The 26071-nt window shown below is 39.8% G+C and overlaps 1 protein-coding gene across 13 annotated transcripts in view; it reads left to right on the forward strand.

The window, feature by feature from the left end:
- Positions 1-26071, forward strand: part of GRM7 (glutamate metabotropic receptor 7) — a 1171176-nt gene that overhangs the window by 946457 nt on the left and 198648 nt on the right. The window contains exon 8 of one of the 13 annotated variants that reach the window (XM_045053191.1): positions 1230-1457. The exons of 11 other annotated variants lie outside the window; for them this stretch is intronic. In XM_045053191.1, coding sequence (XP_044909126.1) covers positions 1230-1292 — 63 coding nt within the window. In that variant the 3' untranslated portion in view covers positions 1293-1457. Of the gene's footprint in view, positions 1-1229; positions 1458-7069; positions 7845-26071 lie in introns of those variants that run through there. One more of the 13 variants, XM_045053192.1, reaches the window with a different exon arrangement.

The following is a 26071-nucleotide window of genomic DNA, read 5'->3' on the forward strand; positions in this document are numbered from 1 at the left end:
AGCTTTTTCAGGCTAGACTGGATATATAAAGAGTCTCCATCCTAATTGCTTTAATTAATGAATGCAGAAAGAAGGCGGCCCATGGAGAGAAGGCTGCAGGATCTTTACAGCATGATTGCCACATGTGGTAACAGACTTACAATAATCTGCTCTTGATGGGCACTTGGGATATCAATTGCTGTACTTTTACAGAATACCTACCATGACATAATGTGTGGGGATAAAAACAAAGTGCCTGACATGTCCCCGATTCTGAAAGGGCTTATAACTTTATTGAGAAGCAAGCCTCAAATGTATGAAACAAATTGAGAATAAATAAAACTTTTATGATAAAATAATTTCAGTGAAAGGAGAGATCACTTTCGGAGTAGTGTTGCCTCACAGGCATTTTATAGCCACAGGTGCTTTGGAAGGGCATTTAAGGAGAGACTGGGGCCTACTGAATGGAATCAGATGATTCAAACTGTTCTTGGCAATTGTACCTAAGCACAGACACTTTTGCCTCATAACTAATTGGTTATAAGGCAGTTTTGCTATAAAATATAAAATAACAGAAAAATAAAAGAGGGGCATTGATTGAAAAGGACATAATGAAACATAAAAAATGCATAGTGAGGGACGCCTGGGTGGCTGAGTCAGTTAAGCCCCAACTTCGGCTCAGGTCATAATCTCATGGTTTGTGTATTCAAGCCCCATGCCTGGGTCTGTGCTGACAGCTCAGCCTGGAGCCTTCTTTGGATTCTCTCTCTCCCTCTCTCTGCCCCTCCCCAGCTCATGCTCTATCTCTGTCTCTCAAAAATAAATAAACATTAAAAAGAAAAAAAAAATTAAGTGAATAATGAGATTTGAAAGGGTTTATTTAAGGAGGGCGCTTTTTGGGATGAGCACTGGGTGTTATATGTATATGATGAATCACTAAATTCTATTCCTGAAACTATTATTACACAATATGTTAACTAACTTGGATTTAAATTGAAAAAAGAAGAGAAAAATAAATACTTAAATAAGAAAAAAAAGGGTTTATTGTGAAATACAAACTACTTGAGTGCCTTTAGAATGTATGGTATAAACTCATGGCAGTACTGCACAAATAACTGATTTTATTTTATGGATTATACCTTTAACCACTTGTATTCACAGCTTTTTGTTGATAGTATTATACTTTTTTTTGTATTGATTTGTCTCCTTTGCACTTTTTCTTTTCTGCTAAAACTTCTTCCCTCATGAAGAGAGGTACCAGAGTCCAGATCCTAGGATGCGCACTTGTACCTGAGCTTTATAATGCACCGTGAAAGTCTTAAGCACTGTTTTTGTTGTTTGTTGTTTTTGTGGCATATTGTAACATGTCCACGGATGGACATTTCAACATTCTATGGAAAATGTGTGTTCAAACCTGTGTACTACCATAAGGATCATTATGGGAGCTAAGATGAATATAATATAAAAATTGGAGTACTGCATCAGTAGAGAAATGAAATCAAACTGTCAACCAGTTTTTGTTTTTTTCTCTTTCATGGCGAAATTACCATATAGACTTTTAGTTATGCAGTAAAAAATATTTGTGGTGAAGATGCCTGTGGAAAGATGTCTATGTTGAAAATACCTGACATAGGTTCAACCACTGTCCTTAAAACTGCCACGTTACTGGTTGTGAGGGCTATCTGGCTGCGACATCTGTCACCCCATTGATCTCCAGGGTTGATTGAGCTGATCTGGCTGGCTAGGTGGGTGTCCCCTTCCTCCCTCACCGCTCCATGTGCATCCCTCCTGAAGCTGTGGTCTCAGTCACAGAGGACAACCTTCGCCGGTAGAGGACCGTTCTTGGGTCAAGGATGTCGGAGTAGCTGCACCTCCCTGAGCCTCCACACAAGCTCTCAAGATCCATTTGTTGTAGGAGAACGTAGGGTGGTCAGGCTTCCAATACTAGATACATCCAAATGAAACACTGCATGCGGCAGCCTACCTTTCTTTAAAAACAAAACAAAACAAAACAAAACAAAACAAAAAACCTGCCGAGTTCTTTCCTCCATCTTTGTACTTGTTCCTCGCTCTGAGTTCAATGTTCTTGTTCCAGTTCTTCAAACATCTGCCTCCTTCTCTCCACTTAGATCTGTTCTTTAAAATTAGCCTGAGAGGGGCGCCTGGTTGGCTTGGTTGGTTGAGCATCTGACCTCCTCTCAGGTCATGATCTCACGGTGGGTGAGTTCGAGCCCCGCATTGGGCTCTGTGCTGACAGCTCAGGGGCTAGAGCCTGTTTCAGATTCTGTGTCTCCCTCTCTCTCTGCCCCTCCCCTGTTCATGCTCTGTCTCTGTCTCAAAAATTAATAAACGTTAAAAAAAAGTTTAAAAAAATTAAAAAAAATAAAATTAGCCTGAGAGAGTCATCCCTGAGTCACCATATCTAAAGGGACACACCACCCCTCTCACACCCTGTGTGTTTTTCCATACTGTTGTTATAATCCCCTCTTCTATGATCTGAGAGCCTTTGAGCAGAGACTAGTTCTGTCCATCATTAAAGCACAAGTGCCTGACAGACCATGGGCATCTAGAAAACATCAGTTGAATAAACGATTTGTCAGATAAGGGTATTTTACTGTAAGTAGCAGAAATCGAGCCTGGTTAATTTAACCAAAAGGGAGTTCTAATGAAATTTTCTCTTGTGAGGTTGGAGAACTAGGCTTGGGAGCAGATAGGAAACAGTCCAGTCTAGAGAACTTGGAGTCAGGAACTACAGCACAGAGCTCATGGTAAGGAGCATCTGGTCAGGACACAGCTCTGGGGTCAGTAAACACAAACTGCATGTTTCATCTTTGGACATGTAGAGGATTTTTATTTCCATCTAAATAAATTTGACCAGATAGGAATCAAACTAAGTCCCGAGAGAGAGCAGACATAATAATGTGTGTTCATATTATGGGGAAAACTACTTCTAGGAAAACATTCACTATTCTCCAAAGATTTGTCAGACTAAGGGACTACCGTGGTTCTGATAAGGTGTGCAAACTAACTGAAGCCAATTAACTATCAACAGATAAAAGCTGAGGCCAGATTCCCTTTTAATATATTATACAACTGGAGAACTGGTGTAGTTCCACTAACTTTAGATACTTGGGACAGATCGAGTAAATCTGAATTGATTATTACTTGATGGTTAATTACAACTATCGAAAGTTAATTACAACTATAGAAAGCACGACATTATTTCAGTTGTTTTAATTCTTTTATTTATTTATTTTTATTTTAAAAAAATTTATTTTTAACATTTATTTATTTTTGAGACAGAGAGAGACAGAGCATGAATGGGGGGAGGGCCAGAGAGAGAAGGAGACACAGAATCTGAAGCAGGCTCCAGGCTCTGAGCTGACGGCACAGAGCCTGATGCGGGGCTTGAACTCACGGACCGTGAGATCGTGACCTGAGCGAAGTCGGACGCTCAACCGACTGAGCCACCCAGGTGCCCCTCTTTTAAAAAAGGCTTACTTTCAGACTTCTTTGTATTTTATTTGTCTTTTAAAGAACTCATAGTATACAATGTAGGGTTCAGTTTTCTTTCAAACAACGTAGAATTCCTAATATATTTAGGTCTCAATTTGGTCAGACAAGATAGACTATTTCTGGTTAATATTTGCTTGCACAACACTTAAATTTCCATCCTTCTGGTGATAGCTCTTTGTGTTGCTTCCTTTGGGCAATCACTCCTCTTCCCATATCCTCATCCAGGAATAGATTTATAGTATCTGAGAACAGAAAAAGACCATGTATGTGATTTTCTTACCTAGAATATTCAAAACTTAGCCAATGTTGGGGCGCCTGGGTGGCGCAGTCGGTTAAGCGTCCGACTTCAGCCAGGTCACGATCTCACGGTCCGTGAGTTCGAGCCCCGCGTCGGGCTCTGGGCTGATGGCTCAGAGCCTGAAGCCTGTTTCCGATTCTGTGTCTCCCTCTCTCTCTGCCCCTCCCCTGTTCATGCTCTGTCTCTCTCTGTCCCAAAAATAAATAAACGTTGAAAAAAAAAATTAAAAAAAAAAAAAACTTAGCCAATGTTTTGAATGTCTAGGTGCTAAAAGCTCTGGTCTGCATTTTTTCCTTCTAAGATCTTTGTCAAGCAATTCATCCTGGTCAATCCAGTGATTAGAGGTGGGAAGGGCTGTAGTTGTAGTGAAATGTGGGCCAGGCTTTGAGTGACAAAATAGCATTAGAAGTGGAAATCACATTTACAATTAGCCCTGTGGGAAAAATACAAAGTGAGGCTTAAACTAGGGAGTGATAAATAATAATTGAGATGTTGGAGAGAAGGACGTGATCTGTGCCATGAAGTCCTATTTCTTTGAATGTTCAAGTGGCGTTTTATACTTCTATTTAAATGTGAACACAAAGAATTTATCTTCAACAAATATTTTTACACTGAATATTATTGTATAATTTTATATGCATGTATATGTGTATACACGTGTGTGTGTGTGTGTATATATATATATATATATATATATATATACACATAATTATAAAAAGGGGTTAATTTCTTCTATGGTACTCTAAATACTCATAAATGATTTCCTTACAGCTGTTTACTTTTGATAATGAGCAATATGATGGTGAGGCTGGAATGAACCTATGTTTGGCTAGTTTTCATTTTAGTGTATTAAAAACTTTTTTTTGGAAAAGTGGTTCACACAGCATTTCCTCTGAGAGCACTCAAGGAGAGGAAAATGAAACAAATTCAGAATTTACAAAAACCTTGGGAAGGCACCAATAATGCCGTATTAACATAAGCTCAGAATACCTCTGTGAATTGACAGTGCCTTTGTTGGGTTCTTGCTATATGCCCTGCACCACCCCCAGTCGACAGTATATCTGCGTTTGCATGCCAAGTCTGAAAGAGGCACTACTTTGGACCTCTCTCTCCCATGTTAGGGAGATCCAGCCTGTGCTCTGATAAACCACTTCATAAGGGACTTGGACAATAATCCCTTTGGGAAGAAGTATAGTCACCCAAATTCATTCAGCCCGGAAAATGACTGTCTTAAGGTCAACCTATTAACATATCTTACTAGTGCTTCAGAAAGCCTTTGTAGAGAAGGCAACCACAACTCAGTTCTTCTTTTTACATGTTGAGCTGCGGAGATTTTCTTTAATATTAAGAAGGACCTGGGGCACCTGGATGGCTCAGTTCGTTGAGTGTCCTACTTTGGCTCAGGTCATGATTTCACATTCCATAAGTTCAGGCCCTGTATCGGGCTCTGTGCTGACAGCTTGGAGCCTGGAGCCTGCTTCAGATTCTGTGTTTCCCTTGCTCTCTGCCCCTCCCCCACTCTCACACACACACACACACACACACACACACACACACACACAAACACACACACACACACTCTCTCTCTCTCTCTCTCTCTCTCTCTCAAAAATAAATACACAGCAAAAAATACTAAAAAAAAAAAAAAAAAAAAAAAAAAAAAAGCACCTCCCTAGCCTAAGTAAGTATCAGGGGATAAAACCAAGAAGAGGTGAGAGGAGGAGTATGGAATCACCAATGAGGACTAGAAAAGCCAAAACCCTGGATGGGCTCATTTGATTACTTACCGTCTTAGAAGAGAGATAGATTAGGTCCCTTTTTGTGTGTGATTCCATCCATATTTGGCAAACTATGAAACCATGCTGGTGCCATCTCTAATATTTATTGTTTCCTCTTTTAGCCAATGAAAAATATGTTGTCTTGTTTACGTTGATTTTCTGAGATTTTTTTATTGCTTTTTCCTCTTCCTTCTCTCTAAATGAGAGCTTTAAATTCTTCTGATGGCCCTTAATTTGTTTTCCCCTACAAGAATCATTTCAGAGCTCAGTTGTTCTGACCCACTCTTATCATCTTGGATTTTGTAATCCACTCCCCCCACCCCCTCCCCTGGAATATGTCTTTTAAACATCCAGGCTCCCCAGAGAATGTCCTGTGCAGCCAACGGTGATTCTTTTAAATCCCCACCTTTATTTCTCATCAGGGTTGTCCATACCATTTACACAGGAAAGCTCCCTCAGGAAGGCAAAATGGTGTTAGCCTAAATTATAGCAGTATTCTCAGTGCCTGTTACATTCCTGCAGCATAAAATGTGCTCAACACAGATTGAATTCTTGAATGAGCAAATAAGTAACTGAACAGTGTTGGCTGGGGAACCTTGTTGCCAGTGTGCTTTGAACTAAATTCACTGCGCATTGTGGTCAGTCTTCTTTCCTTGCAGGCAACAGAAACTGACTCTGATTAGATGAGGTAAAATAAAGGAAGTCAGGGGTAGTTAGGGGTCAGGTCACATTGGGTCTATTGCCTGTTTTTATACAGCTCATGAGCTAAGAATAATTTTTACGTTTACAAATAGTTGAAAAAAATCAAAACAAGAACAGTATTTCACTACCTGGACCTTTACAGGAAAAAGCTTGCCAGTTCCTAAATTAGCTCATGATATCTGAGCTGGGCAACCAGAGCTTAGGAAATTCAGACACTGGGGAACTATTGAGAATCTAGGTAGCAGAAAGAAAGAGACTGTCATTTAAGGTACCACCATCAGACGAAATCTGCTTGCCCCCATCATTATTTCATTTAGCTCAGTTTCAAATTCTAGGAAAAGAGGGGGACTGGCTTAGGTTACATGCCCAGTCCTTCACTGCAGGGATGGAGGAAACCTTGATTAATGTCTCCATCAGCTAGAAACTTAGCAAAAAGAGCAGATGTTCACTACAGTACTTGAACATCAATGCCAAGATAAAATCGTAGCTGAGACTGCTCCCTTATCCTTCCAAAGATAAACAGAATCTGTTTGTTTCCTGGTCACATTCAGAGGCTGCTGAGTGGTGGTGGGCACACACCTGACACCATGACCTCTTGTCATTAAGATTGAGTGGCCTCCTCATTACCTAGTGTGTTCTCATTCATCATAAGCGTCAACTTCCATCTCTTCAGCTGCATTTTGCCCAAGAAGATCAGACCCAGTGATGCACCATCTCATGCCAAATGTGGCGGAGCCCCAAGGGAAGCATGAGTATGTTTTTTTTTTAAGATTTTTTTTTCATTTTCCCAATCCAGTTTTAGAACTGCTGTAAATCACCTTTTAATGAAGCTAAACCTGAGGTGTCTAAATAAGACTACAAAAGAGTCAGTGCCTGTCTGCAGAGTTGGAAGAGATGGCCCTGGGGAGAAGGAGGCTCATCGCCATCATGCCTTCAGTGTGTGTCCAGCCTCCACCCTCAGGAGTTACTGCCATGAAATTAAAAGCAGCAATCAGTGACCATGGAAAGACCCCTGAGTAGCTGTTTTCAGCACAAACACCATTTTACCTTTGTTCTTGAGAGAAGCTCATGTTAAGCAGAGTAAGCAGTGTACGTAATGTCCAAACCTGAAAGATGTGAAATTCAATTTTACTAAAAAAAGTTAAGTGTAGTAGAAAGATAAGAGGTTGGTAGATTACTTCCAGGGTGAAGGTCAATTTCTCTTTTTAAAAAAATGATGAAACTTCTGTAGAGCCTGTATGCAATCATTGTAGAGAGTGAACCCACTTGCATATGTGTATGCACGTACATGGATATCTTGTATATGATGATGTAAAATATTTGGCCATTGATGTGAATGTGCTTTGACTCAACCTTTATTTTCCTTATTTCTGGGTTCTAGAAGAAGGGAGACACTTGAAGTACCTTTTGTAGGTGGAAGCCAATATACATCTGTGTGTGTCTGGGGGGTGGGGGTGGTGTTAACTTTTTGTTTTGGATTTTCTTGTTTACTGATTTATTTGTTTGGGTGTTTTTGACGAGAGGAGAATCTTATGGAAATTTGAGGGATGGGTTTTTCGGTATTCTTCCTTCAAATCTAGGATATGAAATAAAGTAAAATGCTCTTTTTTTAATGTTTATTTATTTTTGAGAGAGAGAGATAGAGAATGAATGGAGGAGGGGTAGAGAGAGAGAGAGAGGGAGACACAGAATCCGAAGCAGTCTCCAGGCTCTGAGCTGTCATCACAGAGCCCCACACGGGACTTGAACTCATGAACTGTGAGATCATGACCTGAGCAGAAGTTGGATGCTTAACTGACTGAGCCACCCAGGTGCCCTGAAGCAAAATACTCTTTAAAAGCCATCAGATGATACTGAGGAAAATATTTTTACCACCCCAGAGCACATTTGCGAGAGGCCCCAGCAGCTACTGCTCTGAAGAGGAGAAGCTAAGATAGACACTCTTAAAAAGAGTAGGAAAGACACAAGAAGGGGAGCCATGTGTTTGGCCAGTCTAGACCTGGAAGATGTCCTTCCCCCTCCCAGACACTAGAAGGGGTCGCTGTGTTTAAAAAATTCATCAATGTGATGAAGGCAGGAATACTAATTAAGTGTTTTTAGCATAATAGAAAATCAATTTTAATTGTCCCAAATGGAACTCTTGTTTACAGTTACAGATGGCTGCCAGGCAGTACCTGGAGAAAATAAATGAGTCCAGGGAGTAGGGAATTGCTTTCAGATCCTAGGAGCATTTCAGGGAGGGCATTAGAGAATTCAACCTAAGAAGGCTGTTGCATAGAAAACAGATTACCCATAAAGTCGGCACATTGGTGTTTTTCATTAGGACCATGCAGCCAGTAGTGTCATCTATTTCCACATTCTCCTCTCCCTCCTGGTGTTCCTGTAGGACAAGTGCACACTCAGAATAGTTGTCACTGAATGGATTAAAAACAACACCAGAAACAACCACCACAACCTCCCCCAACAGCCACCAAGTTGAAATTCCTTGTTACATACCCAGGGCTTTCTCACCTCTAGGCCAATTCTGCTTCCTCCTGGACTATGTCTTCCTTCAGAATAATGAAATGGATGCCCAGCTACCCTCCACCTACATTCGCAAATTAACACTTCTGTCTGTTCCTGAGCCTGTGAGGACCACACTCAGTGGGTGTGGTCAACATATACTCGACATATGCTCCACATATACTTGAAAGACCACCTGTGATCTGAGCCCTTCGCTGGATATTCTCTTTTGATTCTCTGAGCTTTGAGGGGCATGGCAGGTCTTTTTTTTTTTTTCTAGACTTTGTCTTTCCTATCCATAGTTATATGCATATTTGTCTTATCTTTCAGCTACTCAAGAAATTCCTCAAGAGCAATACCTCATTTTAGTAATGAGCTAAACCCCGTTCTTCACTATTAACTGTGTGCCTTGAGTGACTGACTTAATTTCCTCAGCTGTAGGGTGGGGGTAGTGATACTGACTGGGGTGAGTAAGGGTGAGTATACTTACAGTATAAGTTACTGTAAATGAAGCTTCTAGCAGAGCTCTGGTGTGTGTACTTGGAATTCAAACGAGAGCAGCTAATACTATTTTTTATTAAATTATACTTTATATATAAATTAGTTTCAAGTATATAACATGTGATTCGCTGTTTTTATATATTATGAAATGATCACCATATTAGATGTAGTTACTATGTCCCACCATAAAAAATTATTTCATTATCATTGACTATATTCCCTATGCTATACATTACATTCTGGTGACTTGTTTATTTCACAACTGAAAGTTTGTACATCTTAATCCCCTTCACCTATTTTTGCCTGTCTTCCCACCAATTTCCCCAACCTCCTCTCTGGCAGCCATTAGTTAGTTCTCCGTATCCATGAATTGATTTGTGTTCTGTTCTGTTTTATTTTCTTTTTATATATTCCACGTATAAGTGAAATCATACAGCGTTTGTCTTTATCTTGTCCAACTTGTTTCACTTGGCGTAATAACCGCTAGGTAGACCCATTTGCCAAAAATGGCAAGATTTCATTCTTTTTTATGGCTGTATAGTATTCCTGTGTGTATGTGTGTATGTGTGTGTCCATCCATCCCCTTCTTGCCTCTTTTCCACCTTTTTCCATAATGTATATCTTAGCTTTTCCTCCTCAACACACACACACACACACATACACATCTTCCTTTTATACTTCTCTCTTGATAAACACTTAGATCGCTTCCATATCTTAGCTATCGTAAATAATGCTGCAGTGAACAGAGTGGCACATACATCTTTTCAAATTATGGTATTCATTTTCTTTGTGTAAATACCCATTAGCAGAATTAAAGGATCATATGGTATTTCTATTTTTAATTTTTTGAGGAAACTCCATACTGTTTTACACAGTGGTGGCACCAATTTACATTGCCATCAACAGTGTGTGAAGGTTCCTTTTTCTCCACATCCTCACCAACACCTATTATTACTTGTCCTATTTACTTTAGCTGTTCTAAGTTTGAGGTAACAACTCACTTTGATTTGCATTTCCCTGATGATTAGTGATGTTAAGCATCTTTTTATGTGTCTGTTGGCCATATTTATGTCTTCTTTGGGAAAATGTGTAGGTCCTCTGCCCATTTTCTTAATCAGATTTTGTGTGTGTGTGTGTGTGTGTGTGTGTGTGTGTGTGTGTGTGTGTGTGCGTGCGTGTGTGTGTGTATGTTTGGTCATTGAGTTTTGTGATTTTTTTATATTTTGTGAATTTATATATATAGTTTGATATAACCTTATTGGATACATCATTTGCAAGCGTCTTCTTCCATTCAGTAAATTGTCTTTTCATTTTGTTTATGGTTTCTTTCATTTTCTTTCCAAAAGTTTTCCAGTTTGATGTAGTTCCATTTGTTTACTTTGCTTTTCTGTTGCCCTTGCTTAAGGAGACAGACTGAAAAAAAAAATAATGCTTAGGCTGATTTCAGAGAAATTACTGCCTATGTTTTCTTCTAGGAGTTTTATGGTTTCCAGTGTTACATTTAAGTTTTTAATACTGTTTATTTTTGTATATGGTAGAAGAAAGTGGTCCAGTTTAATTCTTTTGCATGTAGCTGTCTAGTTTTCCCAACACCATTTATTGAAGAAACTTTGTCCATTTTATGCTCTTGATTCCTTTGTAGTAGATTAATTGACCATAGAAGTGTGTGTTTATTTCTGAACTCTCTGTTCTGTTCTGTGACCTGTATGTCTGTTTTTGTGCCAGTCTCATAATATTTTGATTACTACAACATTGTAGTATGTCTTGAAATCTAGAATTGTGATTCCTCGAGCTTTGTTCTTCTTTCTCAAAATTGGTTTTGCTTGTTTTTGCTATTTGGTGTCTTTTGTGATTACACACAAAGCTTAGTATTATTTGTTCTAGTTTTTGACTAAGGCTATTGGTGTTTAGGATTGCATTGAATATGTAGGTTTCTTTAGGTAGTATGGATATTTTAACAATATTACTTCTTCTAACACATGAGCATGGAATATCTTTTCACTTATTCGTGTCACCTTCAATTTGTTTCATCAGTGTTTCATCATTTTCAAAGTACAGGTTTCTCACCTTGTTGGTTAAATTTACTCATAGGTATTTTATTCTTTTCAATACAAATACAAGTGGAAATATTGTCTTAATTTTTCTTTCTGATAGTTTGCTATTAGTACATAGCGATATAATAGATCTCTATATGTTAGTTGTATCCTGCCAAGTTATTGTATTTATTAGTTCTAATTCATTTTTGGAGGAGTGTTCAGTGTTTTATGACAGGGTTTTCTGTCATATACAAATAGTGACAGTTTTACTTCATCCTTTCCACTTTACATGCCTTTCATTTCTTTCTCTTGCCTAATATCTGGGACTTCTAATACTATGTTGGGTAGAAGTACTGAGAATGTACATCCTTGTATTGTTTCTGATCTTAAAGGAAAAGCTTTCGATTTGTCACCATTGACTAAGATATTAGCTGTGGGATTGTCATATGTAGCCTTATTTTGTTGAGATATATTCCCTCTGTACCCACTTTGTTGAGAGTGTTTATCATAAAAGGATGTTGACTTTTCTCAAATGTTTCTTTTGTTTGTTTTTTGTTTAATTTTTCTTTTGCTTTTATTCATTGATTGAGATGATTATATGGTTTTTATCCTTTGGTTCATTAATGTGTTATATCATGTTGATTGGTTTGTGGATGTTAAACCATCCTTGCATTCCTGGAATGAATCTCACTTGGTCCTGGTGTATAATCCTTTTAATGTATTGTTGAATTTAGTTTACTACTATTTTTTGTTATCCTTTTGTCTCTTTTCTTTGAAGAAATAATTTGAGTGTATCACATACCAAAAAATATATAATTCTCCCATTGAAAAATATCAGGGATAGACAAACATAAGGTTGGATATAGAGGCTCACTCTAGGTTACTTTCAGTATAGGTTGGTTTAAAGCTTTAATTAGAAAGACCTCGTGCATGAGAACTTGTAAATATTGCAGATTCCTACTGAATAAGAATTTCTGGAATAGGAACCCCAAATATCTGTTTCCTTAATGAACTTCCCAGGTGACTCTGATGAAAGCTAAATTTTGAGAATTTTAGTCAAAGAAAAATGGTCAATCCTGAATTAACTAAGGGGTGAATCCCAGATTATAGTCTTTGATATGCCACTGTATGGTGTTTCACTCCTTTTCTCATCAGAGGGGTATTTGTTGGGATGGCTATGACCAGTCAGTGCCCCATTCCTATTTCCGTCCATGACAGTGAGGATAATTGATTTCTCAGAGAGTCTCCTGAAGCCCTTGGGCTCTGCTCCCAGGTCTTCTCTGAAAGTACTATAGGCCATCTTATTTGAAGAATTTAACGATTGACATAAATCACTGCATGGTACAATCTAAGTCTAGGGTGTGAGCCTGACTTCGGTTAAGTATATACCATGACTGAAGGAGCTGGTGTGACTTTTTGCTTACTGTGCCACTCGGTGCAATACTTTCCATATGACATAAGCACTCGATTTTATTCTTCAGAGTCCTTTTCAGTGAAACTTTGCTTAGCTTAGTTTTTAATATCTCTAAAATTCAATTGCTCTTCAGGAAGTAGCTGGATTTCTTTTCCCTTGAACTCAAATTAGGAATCCTAATTCATAAAGGATATCTAGTATATAAGACAAACCTGAGTTTGACTCTTGTTCTTATGGGAACTTAGGCAAGTTATTCAACCTTTCTGATCCTCATTCTCCCTCTGTGTAAAATAGGGATACTGATCAATACCTCAAAGGGTGTTGTGAAAATTAAGAATACATTTGAGAGTAAAATGCTAAAGAGATGTTAGTTCCTATTCCTTTGGAATACAAGTGCAGTATTAGATGGAGAAGAAAAAGGAAATAAATGTTCTCTTAAATAAGGGTTTCTCAATAGAAGGACTATTGACATTTTGAGCCAGATCACTCTGTGTGTGTGTGTGTGTTGGGGAGGTGGGGTGGAGAGTCAGGGGGCTGTCCTGTTTATTGTAGGAGGCTTAGTAGCATCCCTAGCCTCTACCCACTAGATGCCAGTAATACCCCATCCCCTAGTTGTGACAACAAAAATGTCTCTGGACGCTGGTAAATGTTTCCTGGGGAGCAAAAATCACTTCATTGAGAATTTCTGTCTTAGCTCTTTGCCTCTTATTTTAAGGGATTAAATGATAAAATAAGAGTGAGAAAACAATACTTGCTAATATTTTATCAAACTAGCATCAGAAGGGACACTAAAGCATTACCTAGTTATGATGGTTATCTGTTGTGATAATTCCCCAGCATTCTGAAGAAGTTTCATAGTGCCATTAAGGTATAGCAAGGGAGGCTGGCCTGTCATCTGGAGAACTCCCATCAAATTGATGATTTAGCTACTCCAAAGGCTTGGATTCTCAGCCTTGAAAGTCCATACCATCTCAGACTTACTTATCTCCTAGATCTTATATACCTAGGGCCAAATGTTTTTGCTGCATAAACTAGGGGGCAGTGACTCCTTCATGTGACTGATATAAAAATTAGATGGTTAGTTCATTTATTTGTAAAGAGAATAGAATTGTTAAGACTACCTAAATTCAGGTTGATATGACCAGTATAGTTGATTCCTAAAACAATGGTAGAAGAAGCCGGATTAAAAAAAAAATTTTAATGTTTATTTATTTTTGAGAGACAGAGCATGAGCATGAGAGGGGCAGAGAAAGAGATACAGAATCTGAGCTGTCCGCACAGAGCCCGAGGTGGGGTTCAAACTCACAAGCCGTGAGATCACGACCTTAGCCGAAGTCAGATGCTTAACCGACTGAGCCACCCAGGCACCCCAAAAGAAGCTGGATATTTGAAGTCACCTGGTGAGCATGCAATGAGAACAAAGGGCATGCACTGGAAAACTGGAGGGTTGGATGGCATTAAGCCACCAGACCCCATGTATGTACCCCACAATAGGGATGTGTACCAGTGAAGCACTTGTGAGCTTGTAAGATGGGTATTGCTAACATTTACCTCAGCAGTCTCTCTCTTTTTTTTTTTTTTTTTTTTTTTGCTTCTGTTGATGACTCAGCCTCCTCTTTAGTGACATAGCATTTCAGATATAACCCAGACTCTGATTTAACCCAGTCTTGTTTAACACAGAGCCTGGCTATTTGCATTGGGATGACTTAGTGAATCTCCTGTTTGATGAGAGAATCTTAAGTTTTACATTGCCGAGAGGCACCTCCCTGCAGGCCCCATTCACAGCCTGCCACCTAGAACATCAATCTCTCTGTTGCCAATCTTTCTAAAGTACACTGATCCTGCCCAGAATTCCTTTCACAAGCATGGCTATGGCAGCTTTCTCACTCTGTGACTTTCTTGGCATCATGGTCCCAGGACATGACAAGACTGGAGACAATGAATAGGACAGGGCTGCATAAATCACACTGAGACTCCAGTTGTCCTGTTTCCTTTCCATTGCGTTAAACTGAGGCAGAGATCACAAGTGTTTTCTTGATGTTTTGTTTGTTTTAATTTTGCAGAAGTTGCGTTGCACTTGCTTTACATGTAGTTAGTAGATATTAATATACATGTATAAAATGGAGGATAATTTGTATAAATAGTATTATAACAGTAGTTATTATTTATAGTGCTGGTTATTTTTAGGGCTTACATGGGTCAAGCACTAACACTTGCTTGGATTATCGTAATTCATCTACACAGTGGTTTCATCATTCATCACTTCTTTTATCCTCACATTTTAAGTTAAGTAGCTGTCCAAAGCTTACCTAGGTTACATGTGCAGAGGTGGGATCTGAACAGCTGCCCAAAACACAGGTTTAAGATGGCTCAGGACCCTGCAGCTAAGCCTCCAGAGGGAGCAGCTGTGGTGCAATCCTTTCTTCAGAAGGAGGACTTCAGAAAGTCTTCTGCTGAGAGAGCCTTTGCAGCCTTTCCAAGGGGTGAGGGAATTCTATCTATACCAGTGGAAGTTCTACAAAATCAAACCCAGGATGGAGATAGCTCCACGTTAATGCCATTTGATAGTTCCTCTGTAAAGTCCATCAGAAAGAATCATGAAAAAGCTTTCTCATCTTGCCTGTCATGGCCTGGGTGTTCCCCCTCACCTTATGTAATTCAGGCATGGTAGGTTTTAAGCAAGAGTTATAAAAAGGCGCCAGCCACAGTTTTCCTGCCTGTCTTCCTAGGAAAAGATTGCATATCTCAGATTCCTTTTCCTGACTTTACCTTGCTCCTGTCACTAAGCCATTAACTCATTGACATTAAAATGCTTAGAAAAATACCTCAGAACTGGTTGGACTTTTCAGACGTCAAAATTATAATATTACAGCTGCCAGCTCTGGTTTCCTGTAGCTCATGTTTTGGCTAAAAGACTAACATCAGCCAATCAAACTCTGAGAAGCCAGGGTATTCACAATTAGAGCTGTCCAAGTAGAAATTAGTAACATGGCTTTCAGTAAATGGAAAACAAGTTTCATGTAATACCTCAGAAAGTAAGTTAATGAAGTAAGTTTTCAATTTTCCTTAGTGAAAAGGGGACCTCTCATTAATGTTAAGATTTGGATGGCTATTTTTAACATTAGTCCTTTAAAAAAATCATTAAAAAACTACCATTCATAACTCTCATTCATGTAATAATTTTGAGCACTTTCCCTCTATTAAACCACTTAATTGGATCCTCACAGGAACTTTGCTAAAGAGACACTATTCTCAGTCCATTTTTACATTTGAGGAAACTGAGGTCTGGAGAAATTGATTTGTTCAACTAAAATATGACACTGTGAATACTTCAACCCAGTTTTTTTTTTTTTTTTCTTGCTATAAATGTACTACTCTTCATGAAACCAAACTGCTTCTTAGTAGAGCTTAAAAGTGATTATGTTAGGGGCACCTGGGTGGTTCAGTTGGTTAAGCGTCCGACTTCAGCTCAGGTCATGATCTCATGGTTCATGGGTTCAAGCTCCATGTAGGGCCCTGTGCTGACAGCTCAGAGCCTGAGTCTGCTTCAGATTCTGTGTCTCCTTCTCTCTGCCCCTCCCCCACTTGTGCTTGCTCTCTCTCTCTCTCTATCAAAAATAAATAAATGTTTTAAAAAAGTGTTTAATAATATAACTGATATTTAGCCATTAAATTGCCCTTCCTTTTGAAAATTGATAGGTTTATCCGTAACCTGGGCTGAGTCTACAACCTTTGTTGTTATATGATCTTGTAAAGTTACTTTAATATCCACCTCAAATAACAACATTTATTTATTCCTGATTACCCGGGACAGGGGTCAGAGAGGCCACAGATAACTCCAAATTACCAGTGAAGCAAAATTAGGATAATTTCTTGATTATCCAGGAATCATTCCGCCATTTTGTGCTTGAGTAATATTAGGCATTTCTATTTGTTAGCTTGGGCCGCCATAACAAAGTACCATAGAATGGGTGATTTAAACAATGGAAGTTTATTTCTCACAGTTCAGGAAGGTGGGAAGTACAAGATCAAGGTGCTTGACCTGCTTTCTTCCAGGTGAGAGCCCTCTTCCTGGCTTGAAGATGGCTGCCTTCATGCAATGTCCTCCCATGGCAGAGACAAAGCTCTGGTGTTATTCCTCTTCTTAGAAGGACACTAATCCAATTATGAGGCTTCACCTCATGATCTCATCTAACCCTTATCTACAAAAATGTCACCTCTAAATATTGTCCACTGGGGGTAAAGCAACATATGAATTGGCAGGGCTGTGGGGGTGGGCACAATCCAGTCTATAGTAGCACCTGGGACGCATTCATCAGTAACAGTTACCTATTAGCAGTGTAAAAATTACCCTGCAACTTGGCTCAAAGCAAGACACATTTTTTTTTTTGCTCATGAATCTGTAACTTGGGCAAGGTTTGGTGGGGAAGCTCACCTCTGCCCTACTTAGCATCAGCTGAAGCAGCTCAAAGAATGAGCACTAGAATCATCTATCCATGTTCTCTACCTATGGACTCGTTTGTGATTCCTCACAGTATGGTTGCTGGCTGCTAAGGGGCAAGCATCTTAAGAGTGAGATTGAGAGAGACAGGTGGAAACTATAGCCCAAGGACCCAACCTTGAGGAAAAAGCATAGCATCATTTCCACCATACTCTGCTGACTGTGGAAATCATAACCCCTACCCAGATCCAAGAAGAAGAAACAGAGATCTTTCCTTTTGAGGGAGAAAATATCTTTCATATAATAAGAGGAGCACATAACATGGGCCATCTTTGGAACATATCATCTTCCCAAAGAGCTTGGTCATCTGATTATCCATGGTTGCTGAAACCCTGATGGAAAGTCAGGAACACAAGAAGGAGGCAGGCAAGTACCTGCTGAATAGGTTTAAGAGCCACTTTAGTGGACAGCCAGGCTTGTGTCTAGTTTAGGCACATAAGAGTCCCATCTTAATCTTATTAATCCTCTTAATTTCTGGTTTTCCTCGCATCACTTAGTTCTAAATTCTGTCTTCTTTATGCCCCACATTCAAATGACTCTCTAGGTGTAATAAAACACCGTCATGGGACTCTTAACATTTGTCCATTAAGACAAAATGCATCTAAAGCCCAGAATCAACTGAGACTGACCCCAGTACAAATTCACATTTTATGGATTATTTCCTTTTTATTTCCCAGGAGGCTTCAGGATGTGGAAAGTGTGTTTCCTAGGACCCAATGCATAGCTTGCCCTTGTGTGAGGCTTCTAATGCTGTTACATAGACAATTGAGCTGTAATTGTAGCATTCAGAGTCCCATTTAAAATAGATTTCATTCCCTGGGTGAAATCATCCCAATGGCCTTCTTTCCAGAGTGGGACATCAGAAATGTTCCTGTCGGCGCGCAATATTGCACTTGATTGTGAAGGCAAGTTAAGTTCCCACATATTTACTGCACATCCCTTCAATATATTTTAAACTTGGGGATTTCCCTTCCTAACATATCCCAGATTCTGTTTTCCTCTCACCCCTGTACCCCTCCAAATTCTGAGTGGTAAGTACGTTCTAACCCAGGTTTTACTTTTCCTAAAGAACATAGTAGGAGGTGGGAGAGCTAAATTGATAACAGGGTGATTGTCCAGACATAGAGGGTAGAAGTATCTGGCCAAAAATTCAGGTGTGCTAAGAATTATTTTTTAATTAATAAATTTATATACTCCTAGTTTGGGCCCCATTCCACTGGGCAATAGAACATAATGTTAAGCAGACCAGAGTCTCTCTGCTTTCTGTCTTTTCCTAGGTTTCCAGTGGCATAAGGACACTGACCTCAGAGTCATGGTGGTGGTTGGGTGTGGCCTCAGTCTTTGATCATTTTCCTGCTACAGGGACCCTCTTCTTGTCTGGGGGTTCATGTCTGAGGTACCTTACTACAAGATATACTCAGGCCTGGCCTCCCTCAGATACTGCTGTGCCCCTTAGAAATAAAAGAAACAAGGAGTTGCCCTTTTGAGCCATTAGGAACTCAATGGAGATAAAGTTATTCATCACTTTCCTGCATAAAAACGATTTAAGGCTCCCTGATTCTCAATGGATGAATGGAGCTGGATGAAGTCCCCAGAACCCCCACCTACCTCCATATGTCACATGGACATTTATGTTCTCTGGTTCCTTCTTCATGCTGGAGTGTGGAACTTAGTATCTTAACCTTGGGCTTTATTCAGGGAAGCAGCTTACAGAGGGTTGTAACTTTGTTTCCTCTCTAGCCCATCTTGAAGGTCCATAGACCTATTCAGGTTTGACTTGGACTATACCATCTGGAATCTTCATTAAGCCTGGTGATAAATAGAAGAGAATTGAATAGACTGGCTCTTTCTGATCAAATTTGTTGTAATATGACTTGACCTTAGCTTTTGAAACCCAAAATTTGACTCTCCTCTCATGCTGTGTCATCCCTTCCTTATTTATAAATGAAGTCAACTTAAAAAAAGAAGAAATCTAGGGTTTGGACACATATAAATAGTCCAAAAACAGCAGTTACAATTCCCTGTGCTACTTTTCCCACTTAGCCAATCCTCCCAGGATCCTCAAGTGCCCTTGGCCTTGTATTCCCATGTATACCATCTTATATGTACCTCTCTTCCCATGTGGAGACCCATGGCTGCTGGCCCTCGGTGCTATAAAACCTACCCTTTTGTCTCTCAGTGATCATTTTATTGCCTCCCCACCAACAACCATATGTACATGCATGTATGCATGCATACCTGCAGCCAGAAAATTCCTTTTCAAACATTGCTGAGCTCTGGTCACATCCAATACTTCCAGAATGTTTGTACTTCTTAATTTCTTTTCTTTGAACTTGTAGGAAAAGACTCAGAGAGTTCAAATAACACATCAAGGTTGCAAGCTGGTAAAAAGCACAATGGCCTCTGAATTGCTATAGACTGAATTGTATCCCCCCTAAAATTCATATGTCAAAGCCCCAAATGCCAATGTATTTGAAGACGGGGCCTTTGGGAGGTAATTAGGGTTAGATGAGGTCATGAAGTGGCCCTCATAATGAGATTAGTGCCCTTATAAGAAGTGAAAGAGAGACCAGCACTGTCTTCCTGCTGTGTGAGGACACAGCATAAAGGCAGCTGTCTGTAAGCCAGGAAGATTCTCTCACCAGGAAGTAAATGGGCCAGAACCTTGATCTTAGACTTCTCAGCCTCCATTAGTATGAGAAAATATATTTCTATTGTTTAAGCCACAGTCTATGACACTGTGTTATGGCAGACGGAGCTAATACCCAAATTCTTTTCTGCTGAATGCTCTAGAATCTGAATTCAAATGCAGTGAGAATTGTTTATAGTAAAGAAGAGATTTTGAGTGAGAAGAGAGTCTTACCCTTCTGCATTAGTACAGAGTCTACCTTTGTAGTAAACTTAAGCTGGCAATGTCTGTATGTGTGTATTCTCCAGGGTAAAGATTAAATACAGAGTTATTAGTGATAGTTATTACAATAAAACTTATTTTTAAAAACAGGAAAAATGCTTCTGTGCTCTCATGTTTCTTTTTTCTTTTTTCTTTTCCCTAGTTAGTACATTTTCTTTCCATTTTCTCCCATGAGAGAGCTATTTGTCATCAGTTATTTCCTATGGTGGCTTTAAACAAAGAGGTAGGTCAGAGTAGGGGAAGGAACAGTTGACATACAGAAGGATTTTTGTTTCTAACGTGAAACTGTCCAACTCTCCCCTGCCCTATATCTTCAATTAAACCTTGAAACCACCTAAGCAAGTTTCCTCGTTGCCTGTAACAGATGGAGTCTAAGAGACCCTGAGTGTTTTGCTGGTCATATGCATTCCATTTTGCTGCACTGTACTTTATGAGAACAGTGTGGCAAGCAAAGCATCTCTAAGCTGATAGCGGGATGCACTCCTGCTGTATTGGGTCATGTGCATGAAAGACCAGAAGCTAATAGCACTTAAATAATAAAAGTGCCTTTTGACACATTTGAAACTTGAGAGAAATAAGCAAATCTGGGAAAACTGCAAGGGGAGTTCTCTCCTGACAGTGACACCATCAGAAAAAATTGTTGGGGAAAGAGAGGATTTTTTTTTTAATTTTAGCCTTTGTGGCCATCATGGTCACTGTCACTGTCACATTAGCGTGTGGCTGGATTAGGGAGATACTGGGAAATAAGGGCTTAGTTATAAAGATACAATGATGGGGAGAGAGGATTCCAGGAAATACATCCTGACTTTAAGAACAATAAAGGATAACTAGGGATGGTATCTCAGCATAGTGTTGTGTGTTCTGCTGATGCTTTTGTAAGATGACAAACTCTGTCTCTGGAAAAGCCCCTCTTTTTCCATCTTGCTCCCCCAGAGGTCACTGAAACTACCAGTGGGCTGGATCGAGTTCAGTGTGGACCCTAAGTGGACCACACTGTGGTCCAGTGTGGACCCAAAACATTCAGAAGATGCTTTGAAGCACTATTCGCTTTTTCTCAGACGTCATCATGAGCCATGTGTTATTTAATCTTTTTGGTGTTATTCAAAATGCATTTTTTTTCAATCCAAGCCAAAGTGGACTGAATCAGAATCTTTGGGAATAGAGTCTGAGAAACTGAATTTTTAGAAAGAGTCTTGGAAAATTGCTATGTATTAGAGTTGGAAAGTCCATTATCCTGGGCATTCCAGTGTCTAGTAGAGTCACAAAATAATTATTGCAGTAAATGAATAGATCCCATTGTCTAGCACACTTCCTGACTCAGGATAGTATTAGGTTAATGTTTGTTAAATGAATGTTTAAGATAGCTTCTGGTTCATAAGAGTTGCTTCTGAATGGAAAGAATCCATCGATCCAGTAAAGTAGCTAGCCATCCATCCACACATTCATTTAACTCAGGGGATTTGGCAAGGCAGAAGACTACTGAAAGGGGAGACAGCAGTTATGAATCACCACTGATGGGCAAGGATCTAAGTTATAAGAAAAGAGGTGCAGGACAGGGGTGACAGCAGAGAAATGAGGTAGAAACTAGACCTTCCTTATGACCCTCCTTATGCCCTTCCTGAATAGCTAGTGCAGTCACTGAAACAGCAGTAGGGGCAGTGACATTCCATTGGTTTGGAGTGACATTGAGGTATGAACATGAACATGGGCCAGGTATGGTCATCCAGAATATTCATAGCAGGGGCAAATGAGCAGCAGGAGTAGGTCCTATAATTAGACCTGCTTTCTTCTGTCAAAGCTTATCTGACCACGAACCCCAGCCAGCTCTCCAAGGGTCACTCCAAAAGCTTTTGGGAATGTACTTGCAGCACAGTTTGAAATTTAAGGGATATAGGAGAGAAAACAACACAAGGACAGCAAATACGGTAAAGAAAATCTCTACTGTTGTCGGGCACTTTCTTACCTCACGCTCCTCAAGCCCATCTTGAGGTAGAATAACATCCAAGACCTCTTCTGACCCCAAGAGTTGGGTTTATAAAGAGGCTTTACCTTGGGAGCTTATAGCTGAAAATAAAGTAAGAGTTTTCCCAGCACATTTCCCCCATTTTGATTGTAACCCATGCTTATTCTAGGAAGTTTTTAAAGACATACAAAAGAAGCTTTTATAATAACCCCAGGTTCTGCCTCAATGTACATTTTGGCCGTTTTTCCCTAGTCTGCTTGCTGTATACATCCTATAAGGCTATTGCTGTTCTCTATGTGTGGTTTTCTGTTCCACCATTTTGTTTTATTTAACTTTAAAAGTAATCTGTTATTACATGGTTTTGATAAGCATTTAGCAGAGGTTTGGAGCATGAACTCTGGAAGTTAAAAGAATCTAGATTGGCATATTGGCTGCCGCTACTGCCTACATAATCTTGGGATTGTTTTGTAAGCTCTGGCCTCAGTTTCCTTTTCTGTGAAAGAAGACCAGGCAGTCCCTACCCCTGGGTGGTTGTGAGTCTTGAATGAAATAGGTAGCGCCTGTTACCTAGTACCTGCCATATGGTAAAGTGCTTCAAAATATTTTTTTAATAAAAAGAAGAAGAATTTTAATGTCTGTGTTAAAGTTTATCAAAAGATGTGCCAAAATCCCACCCCCGGTTAAACCTTTATAGCAAAGTGCATCTCTGTGCTTTAAATTTCTTCATACACTTCGTGTATTTTTATGGATGTAATGTGCTCTTACTGCCAAGGAGAGAAACCTAACTCAAACTCCTTTAAGCAGAAAGAGGCCAGTTTACTCACCTGTGCGATGAAGCTGTGAAACAGGTGTATGGGAGAGCTCTCCAAAATCACTGAAATCTGGGACCCCTTCATCTGGAGTCTCTTGCTCTCTCTCAATTTCTCATCTTCTCATCTCTTTTCACAATGCTTAAAACACCTTCTGAGTCTGCAGACCTGGTCACCAGGAGTTATAGGCTGACATCCTCACAACCTCATGGAAAGGGAGGGAAAGAGCCTTTCCCTGCGTAGCTCCAGACTGTGTGTGGAGAGGTAGTGGAGGGGAAACAAGTGGAAATCTCTGTCTTGGTATGAGTCACCTGTCCATTTGCTTCACCCGGGGTATGGGTTACCATCAGTGGTTCAGTATGTGTCATGGCCCACTACCTGATGGGGTGAAAGAAAGCTGTGATTGGCAGTTCCCTCCAGGAATGACATGGTACAACCCAGCCCAATAAATCTAATAATTATTTCCTTAGGACAGAGCAGAATTACTCTGAGTGGATTCCATTCAAGAGTAGAATCACTGGATCAGGGTCATTACCATCATAGAGACTCTCTGCGTGTACATATTGCCCAGTTTTCTTGCTCCATGACTTTTTATGGACTTTCCTCAGGTTCTCATACCTTGGTTCCTAGCCCACTGTTAGTGTGGTTGTTTTCACTTTCAAAGACCTCTGCCTGATGCTCAGGGTTCATCTGCCTGCCTTAATGTGTGTTCCTACTCTTCCTTGTACATATCTAGTCAGACTCAGGGTCCTGACACTTCCGCTTAGTGCTGTCCTTAGGATGTCAAATTCTGGCATGACAAGAAGAGTTATAGTCATTCTCAAAACCTTAACCTAGGGAATAACTAGCCTGAATTTTACAATTCAGACTGGTAGAGGTTAGGTTCTTGAATGGTTGATTCATCTCCACCATGTAAATCATGCAGCCTCACAGAAGGTTCTCAAAATCTAGAGGGAGCCCAATCCTGAAGAAAGAACAAACTTTTGTGATATTTATCAAGTTTCTGTTTAGTGATTGACTGCTATCTTCTACTCTGTTTGAAATCAATAGGCAACTTAACGAAGTGAAAATAAAATCAGTATTTAATTCCCACAGGTAAGAGATACTTCCATGGTCTACATTCAACTGCCAACTTCCCTCAGTTCTAAAGGGTATTAAGAGCTGGACCATCTCAGTCTCACAACCAAGACATATATCTCTAGTTTCTTCCATAGTGATTTACTACATTCCTACTATGCATCAGGCATTATGAGTAGTACATGTGTATCACCTCCACACAATAATCCCAACAAATGCTTTATTAACAGAGTATTAAATGTGTGACATAGAAAGTACTAAATACTTTAAATATACTATATTATTTAAGTCTCACATACTTTGAGATATGTTAGTGTCTGATTCTACAGATGAGGGAACAGGCACAAAAACGTGAAGAAATTTGACCTGTTAGATTATTGCGGAGCTAGGATATGAACCCACATCTGGCTAATTCTACATCTTGGTGTTTTACCACATTTCACAGATGTGAAAACCGAGACTCAGAAATAACATTGCAAGCCACACACAGCTAGCAAGAGGATCCTTGTGCCTTGTTTCCCATTCACAAGTTCCTCTGAAGTACAAGTTTCGCTTCTCCCATTTGTCCTATTTATTAAGGTGCTATAGTAAATAAGGCGCTGTAGTCAATCATCTAGGGAATATAAAATTAAAGACACAGTCCTCATTCTTACAGAATGTATGGCCTAGTTGATGGCAATGTAACAAGTAGAAACAAAACACAGCATGTGGGAATCCAGGCATGGCTTAGCCAGTGAAGCCATTGAGCTATCTTTGACTTTTAGGAACAGAAATCCAAGCAAGACTCAAATTGACTTAAACCATAAGAAATGTATTTCCTTATATAATTTGAAAACTACAGACAGGGTGGTTTGGGGCTGATTCATTCAGCATCTCAGTACTCTAAGGATGCAGATGTAGGTCATTCTTCCCCTCTTTCCACTCTTCCACTTTTGTTTTGTCATTTGTCCTGAAGCTCACCTTCTTCACTGTTACAGGGTAGTCATGAGAGTATCAGGCATTTCATTCAGAAATGACCACAAACTAAAGGATATACCACATCTTCCTCTGTGCCTGTTTTCTAAGAGGAACCTTTCCCAGATGTTCCCCCACAGACCCCTGAGCATCTTTGGCCAGAATTGCATAATGCCCATCTCCTAAACTTTTAATGTCTCAGGAAATGGAACAACCATAACTGATTTAGAAGACCCAGGGCTGAGGCAACTGGAGGAGGATGGACGTCTAAAAATTATATGTGTATTATATTATAATACTCCATTTGAAAAAAAGGTAGGGGAAAGTTGAAAGAGCACTGGGCAGTTGATGAAGAGTATTGCTTTACTAATGAATCTGAGACAGTCACAAAATAGTTCTAGGAGCCAGCTGGGATGACCACTGTTGGGTGTGGGAATGTCTTGGAAGTCACAGGAAGCACAGGAAGTCACAGGAAGCTCAGGGACATGAGCAAGAAGCACTTCTACAACTCTACCTCTTTACCTAACCTACATGTGTTCTATTTCCTTGACTGCATAGTAAGATTCTTTATCAGGCATTGAAGATGTGGACTATCCACTCCCCATACCCAGGGAGACCAACAATAAATATTCCTCTAAGCATCCAATAGAGCAGAAAACATCCACTGGGAATTTTTGCTCAATAAAGATATTGTATAACATTATCCAAACTGCAGGGGGTCAAGGGGAGTTTAAATCCAGCTGTTGTTTCACTTGCCACACTGTGCATCTTGCTAGATGCTTCCACCATCCCAAGGAGAGCATCATCCCACAGTGACATCATCCACTGGCCAGGCCAAAAGTCTAGGGGTCTGCATCTGCACAGGGAGAGTAATACCTTTTAAAAATTGGCACCAAGCACAAAAGTTGGCAGTGGCCCAGCTCCTCAAGATGCTCACGGTGAGGAGCTGGTGCTTTTCTGCTGGGCCTTCATGGGAGACAATGTTCAGGAATAATAGGCATGGGTTTTAATTCTTCTTTGTAGAAGAACATAGTACCAAAAGGTCATGACAGCCATGAGCTGTCTTTATTTGTGATTCTGAGCCAAGGGTTTGAGGGCAGGTGGATCCCAGGAAGCATGGTGAGGTCGTA

This window comes from Felis catus, chromosome A2 (genome assembly GCF_018350175.1).
Source record: "Felis catus isolate Fca126 chromosome A2, F.catus_Fca126_mat1.0, whole genome shotgun sequence".
Classification (NCBI taxonomy): Eukaryota; Metazoa; Chordata; class Mammalia; order Carnivora; family Felidae; genus Felis; species Felis catus.